Consider the following 12,987-nt stretch of genomic DNA (forward strand, 5'->3'; position numbering starts at 1 on the left):
ACCGGCAGTGCAGCCCCCGATAATGCCCCATAACTCATCCCCATCTAGGATACTGCAGCACCCGATGGTGCCCACAACATGCCACCTGCCATTGGCAGTGCAGCCCAGGTTAATGCCCCCAAACTGCTCCCTGATGTTGGCAGTGCAGCCACGGAAAGTGCCCCCAACCAGCCTCCCACCATGGGAAGTGACTCCCGGGATAGCACCCCCAAGCAGACCCTAGCCTTGGGCAGTGACGCCTGGGTAGGTCGCCCAACCGCCACCCACCCCGTTGCCGAGAGTGCAGCACCAGATAGCGACCCTAACATGCCCCCCATCACTGGCGGTGTAGCCCAGGATAGCGCCGCCAACCCCTCACTTGACGCGACAGTGTAGCCCCTGATAGTACACCCAATCTGCCACCCACTGCCGGCACTGCAACCCCGGATAGTGCACCCGACACACTCCCTGCCGGGCAGTGCAGCCCCCCAATAGCACCCAACCCGTCCCTCCACCCCTGCCACTGGCAGTCCACCCCCGATAATGCCCCCAACACGTTCCTGGCTGTGGGCAGTGTAGTCCATAGATAGCGCCCCAAACCAGCCCCCAGCCATGGGCAGTGACACCTCAGATATCACACCCAAGGAGTTCCCCACCATGGGCACTGATGTCCCAGACAGCACCCCAACCCGAGCCTCGTGCGACCAATGCAGCCACAGATAGGCCACCAACAAGCCCCCACCCCACCACTGCTGCAGGAAATGACGCCTGGGATAACACCCAACCATTCCCCACCGTGGGCAGTGCAACACCCAGTACTGCCCCTAACACACCCCCCACACAAGATGGCGCCCCCAATCTCCCCCTCACCTTGGGCAGTGTAGTTCACGATAGTGCATCCAACCCTTGGCTCCTGAGCTCACCGCCCCTCGCCCCCCACCACAAGCCCCTGGATAGCTCACCTACTCCGCAACCTTTCTACCACTTTAGCTGTGCTGTACTCTACCTCACTGCCACCAGCCACAGTGAGGCGAGCCATGCTGCTGCAGGCTCAAGCCTCCAGCATGCCACCGGTGACAACTCCTTCTCTAATCTGGGGTCGGAACAGATGGGCAGGCAGACGTAGAAGAACCTGGAATGGCAAGACTCTCGCTTACAAAGGTTATGCAAATTAGGTTCCTGGACTACATATTCTGATTGGATGAGAGAAAAATCTCTAGGTCTACTATGATTGGGCTTTATTTTCGTGTTGTGACTGGATGAGAGGAAGTCTTAGGATAACCAATCAGAACATGATAACAAAGTCCAATCAGACTAGGCCTAGAGGTTTCTCTTATCCAATCAGAACATGTAGTCCAGGAACTTCATTTGCATAAACTCCACATATAAAGGATGCCAAGTGAGGCGGCTCCTCATTCTAGGCTCTTCAGTGTCCACTGGTGTAGCTGCTCCATTCCAGGCTTACAGGAGGAGGAGGAGGAGGCACTTGCCACGCACGCTGGAGACTCGAGCCTGCCTTGGCTCCCCTTGCTGCTGTGGTTGGTGGTGGCAAGGAAGACGACAGTGCAGCCAGGATGGTAAAAAGGTGGTGGGATAGGTTCGTTATCCCAGGAGATACTGCCTGAGGCATGGGGGGTGGGTGGGGGTCCCTATCCAGGGCGTCACTGCCCGTGTTGAGGGGCTGGTTGGCTGTGCTATCTGGGGCATCACTGCCTGTGGAGGGGAGTGGGTTGGGGCCCTATCTGGGGTGTGCTGCCTGTGGCTGGGGGTGGGTTGGGGCACTATCCCAATCTGTACTGCTAGCGGCAGTGGGTAGTTTTGGGGGGCACTATCTGGGGATGCACTGCCTGCGGCCAGGGGGCGAGTTGGGAGAACTATCGGGTGCTGCAATGCCCTTGTTGGGCACAGGTTGGGGGCGCTATTGGGTGCTACTCTGCCTGCGGTGGGTGGGACGTGTGATATCCGGGGCATCATTGCCTGCATCTGGGAGCTGGTTGGGGGCACTATCCATGGCTGCACAGCCCACAGCAGGGAGTGGGTTGAGCGCACAATCTGGGGCTGCAATGGTGGTGGTGGGGGATGGGTTAGGGTCACTATAGGGTGCTACACTATTGGCGGCAGGGAGGGGGGTGTTGAGGTTGCTATCGGGGGCTACACTGAGGCAGAGGTAGTGGGGCTTATTGGGAGTGCTACCAGGGACCAGAATGCCCGTGGAGAGGGGGTGGGGGGTTGGTTGGGGGTGCTACTGAGGATACACTGCCCATGGTTGGTGGGGGGGGGTGGGCTGGGTGCTATCAGAGATCTGTACTGCCTTTCAGGGAGCCAGTGAGTATGCTATCTGGGGCCACGTTGGCTCAGGGGGCGGGGGCAGGTTGGGTGCGCTATTGGGGACTACACTGCCAGCGGCAGGGCGTGGGTTGGGTGTGTTATCCATGGCTGCACTGCCAGAGGCAGGGAGTGCATGGGGGGCGCTATCCTGGGCTGCTACTCCCGGTGGGAGCAGATTGGAGCGCTATCTGGGGTTGCACTGCTTGCGGTGGGGGGTAGTTTGGGTGCCATATTGGGGCGTCACTGCCAGTGGCGGTGGTCTGGTTGGGGCTGCTATTCATGGCTACACCGTCTATGGCACGGAGCAGATTGAGGTTGCTACCCTGGGCTGCAGTGCCCGCGGCTGGGGGCAAGTTGCAGGTGCCAGCAGGTGCTTCAGTGTCCGAGGCAGGGGCAGGTTGGGGGCGCTATCAGGTGCTGGCGATGGGGGGCAGGGTGTTGGGGGCGCTATCGGGGGGCTGCACTGTCACCCTGGCAGCAGGCAGCAGAGGTGTCAGTGACAGCAGTGGTCAGAGGAGCAGTCCTCCTCTCCCTGACTCAGGCTCCAGAGGGCCATCTCCTCCTGCTCGAGTTTCTGGGGGAATCCTGGGCCCCCAGCCCCGAGATGGTTCCCAGGCCTGCGCCCTCTTGCTACGTGTTGCAGAGACCACCTGGGACCCCCGCACATAGAGTAGCAGATACCACGGGGTGACCAGGCCCTGTGGGTGGAGGCGTCAGGAATGGGAACCGGCACTTGGGTGGGGAGGGCTGGCTGGGGTTGAGTTTCTGTTGCTCCTGCTTCCCAGGAAACGCAGCCAGGGTGGGCCCAGCAGTTCCTATGGAGTAGGAAGCCTGGACACTGTGGTGTCTCCAGTCCCCACCCCAGGCCACAGTCACTGGCCAACTTGGGCCAAAAGGAGAGGCTGGACTTTGGAGGGTGGGTGTGAGTGTCTTCACTGAAACTGACACCTGCCACCCAGTGGCCAGCATGACAAGGTGAGGCTCTAATGCTACCACTCTCTGCATCCCGTTCTAGGCTTTTCTGGCTTTGCCTGCCCAGTTGCTCCGCGCGAAGAGGAGGGAACACCTGCTGGAGGCTAGAGCCTGCGACACTGTGGCTCGCCTCGCTGTGGTTGGTGGCAGCGATGGGGACTGCAGAGTGCCGAAGCGGTAGGAGGGCAGTGATGGAGACTGCAGAGCGACAGAGCAGTAGGAGGGTGGCTGGCTGCTGTCAGGGCACAGGTAGGGCTGCAGTGGTGGCCAGGTGTTAGGAGCCTCATAGGATGGGCTGGTGCATTGAGGGCAACATCAGTGGTGATTGTATTGGCATCAGCGCTAGTGGTGGCAGCAGCAGCAAGTCTGGGGCCCAGGAAGGCAGGTAGGAGCACTGTGGGACTGGCCTGCCTGTCCCAGCCTGGCCTGGGGTGGGTAGGAAGCTGTGGGCCTCTGTGGCAGGAATGGAGGCATAGCCAGGGGAAGGAGGAGTCTTCCCCACTTCTGCAGAATCTGGAGGGTGCTCTCCTCCTGCGGGTGCCTGAGCCAGGCATGAGTGGCACCATTGTGTCATTATTAACAAAGTTTGTGGAGGTGACTATTTGTGTATCTTTTTGCTTGATTTTTGTTAGGGTAGTCTTGAACTTTTTAAAATTTCATGAATCAGGAAGGGGACAAGATGTGTAATAGGCCTCCTGATTCCTTTATCTGTTCTTTTTCTTTTTTTCTTTCTGGTTTTTCTTCTGCTTATCATCATTTTCTTGTTCCTCTTCATTTTGTTATACTGCTGCTTCTATTTCTTGTATCTGTTCTTGTTTCTCCTCCTCCTCCTTTTGTTTTCTTTATCACAAGCAATGGCCTTAACAAACAACAATCCAAACCTGAGTTAAAAATAGAGTACTTGTCAGCATGTTGTATTCCCCTCCACCCCTGCTCCCCAGACAGAGTCTTGCTCTATTGCCCAGGCTGGAGTGCAGTGGCACGATCTCCACTTACTGCAACTGCTGTCTCCTGGGTTCAAGCGATTCTCCTGCCTCAGCCTCCCGAGAAGCTGGGATTACAAGTGCACACCACCATGCCTGGCTAATTTTTGTATTTTTAGCAGAGACGGGGTTTCGCCATGTTGGCTATGCTGGTCTCAAACTCCTGACCTCCCTCATGATCTGCCCATCTCAGCCTCTCAGAGTGCTGGGGTTACAGGGGTGAGGCACTTCACTGGCCCAGTGTATTGTATTTTAAAAATAATTGGTCCATTATTGTGATGAGGAAAAAAATTGTTGCATAATTATTTAGATACTTGAGTAGCTGTGCTTTCATGATCCTGTAAGTAGTTATTCAAGGAATGAAAAAATGAAGCATTGAATAAAATATTGGTAGCAAACAGCCAATTCATGTCTCTCACATATTAGTCTGGAGATAGTCAAGAGGCACAGGGGTAATAAGTTCCAATTTATGAGATTGTTAAGTGAACCACATTCCTTTCATTTTATTTCTCTGCCACCATTTTCAAGAGTATTGTCATTTGCATGAGCAAATTTGGTTCATCACCACATCTTTGCAACAGGAAAAGGAAGGGGAGGATCATGTGTATAATGTTTTTAGGCCAAGATTCTCTACCACAAACAAGGCTTCACTAACTTTTGCCTTTAAGAGCCTGCAGTGTTGAGCCCTGTTTTATTCCTAATAATACTATCTTTGGTATGAACTTTTTTTTTTAACTGATTACTCTAGAAATTTGTGCATTTTATTGACTACTTTAAAGAAACAATCTATATTGTATCATTTTTTTCAAGCCAACAGAAACGTATAAGGTCTGTAAGTTTTACACTTTTTAATTATTTTTGAGGTCATGAATATGTAAAATATTGTTGATATACGTAAAAATATGCATATGTACCACTATATAGCTTATTTTGAAGAGATGGTGTCTAAATTTTTGTCCAGAGTAGATTGGTTGCAGTTTCTTAGGTGTGTTTCTCAATATATTCCCTCAATGTTTTAAAGCATATAGAAAAAATTTGAGTACCATTAACCTCATATAGTCCTTTGTTTATAGGTTAATATTTCTACAGACTAAAGGCATCACAGCCTCCTTTAAGATTCAGTAATATTAATAAAATTTGAGATATATAGGGGTAGAATCCAACAAATTCAGAGGAAAATTGTTAAATTATATAGCCATAGATGAGGACATGAAACCCAGGTTCTGAGCTCTCAGAGGGCCATGAGCTACCATACCAAGTGCATCAGTGACTGGGCCTAGAGTTAGCAGAATTACAGGATGGTTGAGCAAGCTTTGGAGCCTAACTCTATGCGAACATGAATTTTTAAGCTGTGTGGTACCTCAGTTTATCCATCTTTACAATGGGGACAGTACTAACTTTTTCTTTTTCTTTTCAGTTGACTGAATTATTTCCCTAGTCTGTCTTGTCGCCACTCTTGATGGCCATATGAGAGGAGCTAAGGTAATTTCTGGCAGCCTGGGAGTCCTTGGGAAAAAACAGAAGGTGCCACAGACTCCATTTTAGGAGGAGCCTCTGTTTTCCTCATGGACCCCCAAGAAGTGTAAGTGGACAGGTCCCTCTCAAAACCTGGGGAAGGCTCTGCTTTGTTTCGCCTTGCTTTACCTGACCTTTTGGATGTGGGTGGGCATCAGAAATTAGTAGGGGAGAGAGAGCTAAAAAAATTGTGGATAAGAAGATGTATTTATGGTAAGGAAGGTTATGAAGGAAAGAGATTTTGTGGGAGAGAGGATCTTGTATTACAAATTCTTGTTCTAAAGTAGAATGACTAATTATTTAGAAAAGAGGGAAGTAGGCCAGGTGCGGTGGCTCATGCCTGTAATCCCAGCACTTTGGGAGGCCAAGGCAACTGGATCACCCTGAGGTCAGGCATTTGAGACCAGCCTGACCAACATGGAGAAACCCCATCTGTACTAAAAATACAAAATTAGCCAGGTGTGGCGGTGCATGCCTATAATCCCAGCTACTCGGGAGGCTGAGGCAGGAGAATCGCTTGAACCTGGGAGGCAAAGTTTGCAGTGAGCGGATACTGCACACCATTGCACTCTAGCCTGGGCAACAAGAGCGAAACTCCATCTCAAAATAAAATAAAAGATGAAAAAAGGGAAGTATAGGACAAGTCAGAAAGTCATAACATGGGAAAGAAAAACTTAGAACTGCTTGATCTTGTCTGGAAGTGCTGTGTATGATGTTTATATAAAGGAGCTTTAATTGGCTTCAAAGAAAATGAAAGCTCCCAAATATTTCATCAGAAAAATAGAAGTTCTCATACCTTTTAGTTCATGTAACTTCAGTAATCTTTGGGAAATAAAGGCTTTTAAAAGTTATTGGTAAAATGAAAATGTTTTCAAAATTTAGACATTTGGTTTAAATTAAGTCAGAGATTGAATTCGCTAAGTGCTTTAATGTCATAAACTGCTTCTTTGACTTGGAAAATTGTTCAGTTTACCTGGTTTGGAGCCATTAGATTTCTAGGTGAGGCCTGGGGACAGGTGGAGTTAGCCATGCCTCCTAGCTATGCTAGAAAGAGTCAGACTTTATCTGCAGTTCTGTCTTATATCCTAGACTCTGCACCTGGTATGTAATTAAAATTGCTTACACTAAAAAGAAAAATTATGTGTTTTTGACATGGGAAAATGGTTTTTTCAAAAAAAATGAGTTTTTTCTAACTTCGAAAGTTTAAGAATTATTTTTAGTTGAAAGAAAATAAAGTTTAAGCAAGTTATAGGAGGTTTATGAAACTTTGTAAAGAATTCTGTGAGCAAGTTGACTAAAATGAAAGGGTATTATTTAATTCTTCCATAAATTAAATATTAAACACAAGACCCTGAAACAGAGCCAGAATCTGGGCCCGTACATCAAAATAATAGGGTTTTTGGGAACATTGATCTGTTCTTTAACAAGAAAAAAATTATAGTTATAAATTGTTAGAAAAATCTTACCTTGTAGTCAAATTAATTAAAATTGGATAGATTCATAAAATTTTATTAAAAAGTAACTTTAGCATTAAAGATGCACTAATGCGAAAATAAAATTTAATTTTATGTTGAATTCTTTCTTTTGAGAAATCCAAGAACTCTCTCTTGAGGTCTGGATCGGGACCCCTTTCTGGTAACACCACCACTCCCAGCCCGCCCCTCCTTCCTAGCCTCCACTGGGAGGCGCTCTCCTGGAGGAGCAGCTGCCGCTGGCCCCCACCACATTCAGCACAGAAGGCCAGGCCTGGGCTGCTGCTCTGCCCGCACCTAGCCAGGAAATGAGTTGGATAAACACAGGAGAATTGGCCTGGGTGGGGAGGGTGTTCTGAAAATCTGCCTTGGCTCTCTGGGTCTGTGGCCAGTAGCCACAGAAATGGAGACTCAGTTCCTTCAGCAATCTGTGTTCCTACTGTGTGTCTGGCACAGAGCAAGGCCCTGGGGGTGGGGCCCTGGAGGTGTCCCGGAAAAAACGGAACACCTCCCTGTCCTCCAGGAGCTCACCCTACATCACAGAAGCCCATTTTTATGGAGGATTTACTATGCAGATTGTCTCCCTTAATTCTTACCACAACCCAGTCATCAGTGCTATTATCATCCCCATGTGAAGTACCCAAAAAACAAGGTCCAGAGAGGCGAAGGGATTTGTCCAAGGTCACACAACTCATCAGTGTTGGAGCTGAGAGCTGAAATTCTCTTTTTTGAATTGAACCATTTATTAATAGGCATTGATGTTCTTTTTTTGTTTGTTTTGTTTTGTTTTGTTTTGAGACAGAGTTTCGCTCTTGTTGCCCAGGCTGGAGTGCAGTGGCGTGATCTTGGCTCACCACAACCTCTGCCTCCCGGGTTCAAGTGATTCTCCTGCCTCAGCCTCCCAAGTAGCTGGGATTACAGGCATGTGCCACCACGCCTGGCTAATTTTGTATTTTTAGTAGAGATGGGATTTCTCCATGTTGGTCAGGCTGGTCTCGAACCTCCGACATCAGGTGATCTGCTGACCGCAGCCTCCCAAAGTGCTGGGATTACAGGTGTGAGCCACTGGTCTGGCCTAGGCATTGATCTTCTAAAGACAAATAAACCACGTTGTCTTCAAGCATGTTGAGTTTGCTGTTTATCACCACAGCCACATCAACTTTCTGTTTCATGAGTGTTTGCCTGGCATATCTGCCCAACATCTCTGTGTGTTTATACTTCTGTGTGTCTTCTATAGTTTGTCCAATCTTTATTTCTAAACTCTCCTGTGAAGTCCATTGAAATGAAGTATGAGTTTCTGGTACTATAGAAAGTTGAGCATTCCTTGGGTAGGTATTGTTTAGGTACACTGGCCTTGTTCTGTCTGCATCTTTTCTGGGTCACCCTTTGCTGAAAAGTGTCAGTCTTTGAGAGGAGGGGGGGGTGTCCTTTCCTGCCAGGGTGGCTTTGTGTAAGATGGAGATGCAGACACGGTGTTGTGTGACGGTGAGGGGTCACAGTGGGCTGCAGAGGTTTAAAGGCGGCCCACAGGCAGGTCCAACCAAGGTAGAGGTTACAGAAAGGACGAGCAGACATGAGTAGGTCCCTGGGGCATTATAAATACAGTGGCCCCTTCATCTACTCCCTTGGAAGACGGATTTGTTCCAGGATAGACCATGTCTATCCAAAGGCAGAACAGTCAGTAGTCCTAGGTGCCCCCAACTAGTCCTCAGTGCCCTCCGTGGGAGTCCAATGAAAAGAGCCTGTGGGGACAGCGCTTGCCCATCTACTCATGTGGACGAGGACTGGGTGCTTTGTGAGGAGTGAAGAAGACAGTATGGAGGAGTTCACGGAGTCCGAGGGACTGGACATTATCATATCCCATGGCTCAGAGCAGCACGCATGGGACATTCAGCATCTGTAAGGGGACCATGCAGCAGAGGCTGACGGTGGAGAGTGCAGTGCACATAAAGACACGCCAGTGTTTGGTGAGAGGGACTTGATCCAGATCAGCAAAAGGGAAGTGACTGATGTGCACAGCGGTGTGCAAATGGCGACTATGGGATAGCAATGGCCGATGTCAGGCTGCTGGCAGAGAGCGCAAGACATGATGGAAACACCATTGGCCACAAGTCTACAGAGATCTTGGAGCTGACCTGGATGCTTCCTTTGAAGCTGGTAAAGTTGTCCATTTATAACTATGATATTGGCTGCTTTTTTTTTTTTTTTTTTTTTGACGGAGTCTTGCTCTGTCGCCAGGCTGGAGTTCAGTGGCACGATCTCGGCTCACTGCAACCTCCACCTCTCAGGTTCAGGCAATTCTCCTTCCTCAGCCTCCTGAGTAGCTGGGACTACAGGCGCACACCAGTACGCCCAGCTAACTTTTGTAGTTTTAGTAGAGATGGGGTTTCACCATGTGGGCCAGGATGGTCTTGATCTCTTGACCTTGTGATCCACCTGCGTCGGCCTCCCAAAGTGCTGGGATTACAGGCATGAGCCACTGCACCCGGCCAAGCTGCTGGATGCTCTTATTACCTGCAGTTATGTCCCCACTTCCACAGATGCAAGAGAAGATCTGTTTGCCTTCTGAGAAGACTTGATATACCTCCTGAGAGGCTAACGGACATGCTCAGGCTCAGCCAGCTTGTGACACAATAAACATGTCCACATTGGTGAGGACAAGAAGAGCCCAGTGGACACAGAGCTCTGTGGAGAAGGAGACCAAGGTCAGGTCAGGATGGGGAGCCTTCCCATGGTCAATAATGTGTCTGGGGCCACCTCCTGTGCTCATGACAGTGGGGAAACAATTCTTGCTGTCTCACACATACACTGTGTACGTGGTAACACACGCACTCACTTAATCACGGCATCTACTGGGCCTGACTAAGAGGCAGCAGCCACAGCCACAACACCAGATGGCCACATGACTGTGCTTGCAGGAGCTGAGGTGGTGCAGAAACCCTGTTGCCAAGACTTCTGGAGGTACAGGATTGTCTCAGCCTTGAAGAGTAGAGAAGACACAAAATGAACAGGACTGTGGCCAGAGAGTCTCCCAGCTCAAGTATGAAGCCACAAAGAAAAGGAAGAATGGGCCAGGCATGGTGGCTCACGCCTGTAATCCCAGTACTTGGGAGGCCAAGGCAGGCAGATCACGAGGTCAGGAGATTGAGACCATCCTGGCCAACATGGTGAAACCCTGTCTCTACTCAAAATACAAAAATTAGCTGGGCGTGGTGGCATGCTCCTGTAGTCCCAGCTACTCGGGAGGCTGAGGCAGGAGAATCACTTGAACCTGGGAGTTGGAGGTTGCAGTGAGCCAAGATGGCGCCACTGCACTCCAGCCTGACACCGAGCTAGACTCCGTCTCAAAAAAAAAAACAACCAAACAGCTGCCTGAGGCCGGGTGCGAGTGGCTCATGCCTGTAATTCCAGCAACTTGGGAGGCTGAGGCAGGCAGATCACCTGAGGTCAGGAATTTGAGACTAGCTACTAGAAAGGGCCCACTAAGGCCTGGCCAACATGGCGAAACCCCATCTCTACTAAAAATACAAATATTAGCTGGGCGTGGTGGTACATGCCTGTAATCCCAGCTACTTGGGAGACTGAGGCAGGAGGATTGCTTGAGTCCAGGAGGCAGAGATTGCAGTAAGCCAAGATTGAGCCACTGCATCCCAGAGTAGGCAGCACAGCGAGACTCCATCTCAAAAACAACAGCAACAACAAAATAGGCTGGGTGCATTGGCTCACGTCTGTAATCCTAGAGCTTTGGGAGGCTGAGGCGGGAGGATCGCCTGAGGTCAGGATTCTGAGATGAGCCTGCCCAACATGAGGAAACCCCATCTCTACTGAAAATACAAAAATTAGCCAGGCATGGTGGTGCATGCCTGTAATCAATCCCAGCTACTTGGGAGGCTGAGGCATGAGAATCACTTGAACCCAAGAGGTGGAGGTTGCAGTGAGTTGAGATCACACCACTGCACTCCAACCTGGGCGACAGAGCAAGACTCCGTCTCAAAAAACAAACAAACAAACAAACAAAAACACCTGCTCTAGTGGAAATGGATTGAGGGCCTGGAGCTTCACCTGGCAAGCCCCTCTTCTCCAGCCCCCATCCATTCCCAGTAGCCTCGAGGAGCTCTGCAGCAATCCCAGATCTCTGAGAAGCACAGCTGACAAGCATTGAAGTGAGCTGCTGTTGCTGGTAGACAGGCGCTGCTGTGTTAGGAAGCTGGGAATGCTTTCTATGGCTAGGCACTTGGAGCTAGGTCTTTCTTGTTTTTCTAAATGGCAGGCACACTTGTTTTTTTTTCCAGTTTGCAGAGGAGTCAGCAGGGTGAGTGCTTGGAGTTGGTCTCATTGCAGCTCCAGACCCTCCTCATTAGGTCATATTCCTTTCAGGATATTTGACCTCTGACCAGCCAGCATCATTAACGCACTGCCCCCTGGCCTGTGAGCAGCACCTCCAGCCTCTGCCCCTGCCACCCTCTCAACCAGGTGGTGGCCCATGCAGTGGCAGCGCTCTCAGAAATTGCCGAGTCTCACCCGAGCAACAACCTGCTCCATCTGAACCCACAGTTCATCAACAAGCTGCTGACAGCCCTGATTGAGTGCACCGAGTGGGGCCAGATCTTCATCCTGGACTGCCTCACCAACTATACGCCCAAGGATGACCGCGAGGCCCAGAGGTGAGCAGGCTGCCCTTTGCTTGCCAGCCCAGCCTGAGGACCCTGGTCCTCAGGGGCTCCAACCAGGCACTGGGCCTCGGGCCTTAGTGGGCCCTTTCTAGTACCTTGCCCCATAACCCACCGTCAGACACACCTAAAGGGAGGCCTGCCTGCTTCCCACCTCTCCAGAGCCAGGTAGGCAGGAGAGTTGCCTTGGGCAGCTATGGGCATACGCATGGCCTGGCCTGGGAGCTAACAGAAGCCCAGGGCACCTCTGTTGAGTTCAGTATGTGGGTGGTGCCAGAGCCACTGCTCATTGAATTCTCACTGGGTGTCTGGGGTCTGCCAGGTGCTTTCCACACTTTAGTCTTTAATGCAACTTTCATCATCATCCCCCACTTTCCAGATGAGGGAGCTCCAGCTTAGAGAGGTGGAGGGAATTGTGCAGCTCCCCCAGCTAGGGCTCACCTGACTTATGGTCTTAACCAACAAGATACCCTCCAAGTCAGAGGAAGTGGGGAGTTGGCATCTATACAGGATGTGCTACATGCCAGTACTGCGCTTGTTCTTTTTTTTTTTTTTTTTTTGAGGCAGGGTTTCTGTCCCCCAGGCTGGAGCTGCAGCCCCAACCTCCTGGGCTCAATCAATTCTCCTAGGTAGCTGGGACTACAGATGCATGCCAACATACCCACTAATTTTTATATTTTTTGTCGAGACAGGTTTTCACTGTGTCGTCCAGACTGGTCTCACCAAAACTCCTGGGCTCAAGCAGTCCACCCACCTCAGCCTCACCCAGCCTTGTTCTTTACATGCGTTGTGTCAGTTAAGCCCCCAGCAACCCTGTGAAGTAGGCATCATCATCTTGATTCTATAGATGAGGAAACTGAGGCTCAGAGTGATTTCAACTTGCTGGGGGTTAGCAGGCAGCAGAACCAGGATTCAGATCTTTCTCCTACAAAAAACATGTTTGTTTTTTGTTTGTTTGAGACAGGGTCTTGCTCTGTCACCCAGGCTGGTGTGCAGTGGCACCGTCACAGCTCACTGCAGCCTCAGACTCCCAGATTCAAGTTATTCCCCTGCCTCAGCCTCCTGAGG

The 12,987-nt window shown here is 50.4% G+C and overlaps 1 protein-coding gene across 1 annotated transcript; it reads left to right on the forward strand.

Annotated features, from left to right (window-relative positions):
• The first annotated feature begins 1,371 nt into the window (after window positions 1-1,371).
• LOC130541142 (uncharacterized) lies at window positions 1,372-12,960 on the forward strand. Its single transcript, XM_057300998.2, has 4 exons — window positions 1,372-1,556; window positions 3,323-3,456; window positions 11,627-11,913; window positions 12,612-12,960. The coding sequence occupies exons 1-3, from the start codon at window positions 1,372-1,374 to the stop codon at window positions 11,833-11,835; spliced, it is 528 nt and encodes a 175-aa protein (XP_057156981.2). The 3' UTR covers window positions 11,836-11,913; window positions 12,612-12,960.
• Window positions 12,961-12,987: the final 27 nt, after the last annotated feature.

The sequence above is a fragment of the Pan paniscus genome, chromosome 23 (assembly GCF_029289425.2).
Source record: "Pan paniscus chromosome 23, NHGRI_mPanPan1-v2.0_pri, whole genome shotgun sequence".
Classification (NCBI taxonomy): Eukaryota; Metazoa; Chordata; class Mammalia; order Primates; family Hominidae; genus Pan; species Pan paniscus.

Excerpts from the sequence above, each read along its gene's own strand:
- LOC130541142 (XM_057300998.2), top strand. The coding sequence starts at position 1,372 with ATGCCAAGTGAGGCGGCTCCTCATTCTAGGCTCTTCAGTGTCCACTGG. Across the intron at positions 1,557-3,322 it reads ACGACAGTGCAGCCAGGATG|GCTTTTCTGGCTTTGCCTGC; the intron begins GTAAAAAGGTGG and ends ATCCCGTTCTAG. Across the intron at positions 3,457-11,626 it reads GACTGCAGAGTGCCGAAGCG|GATATTTGACCTCTGACCAG; the intron begins GTAGGAGGGCAG and ends TATTCCTTTCAG.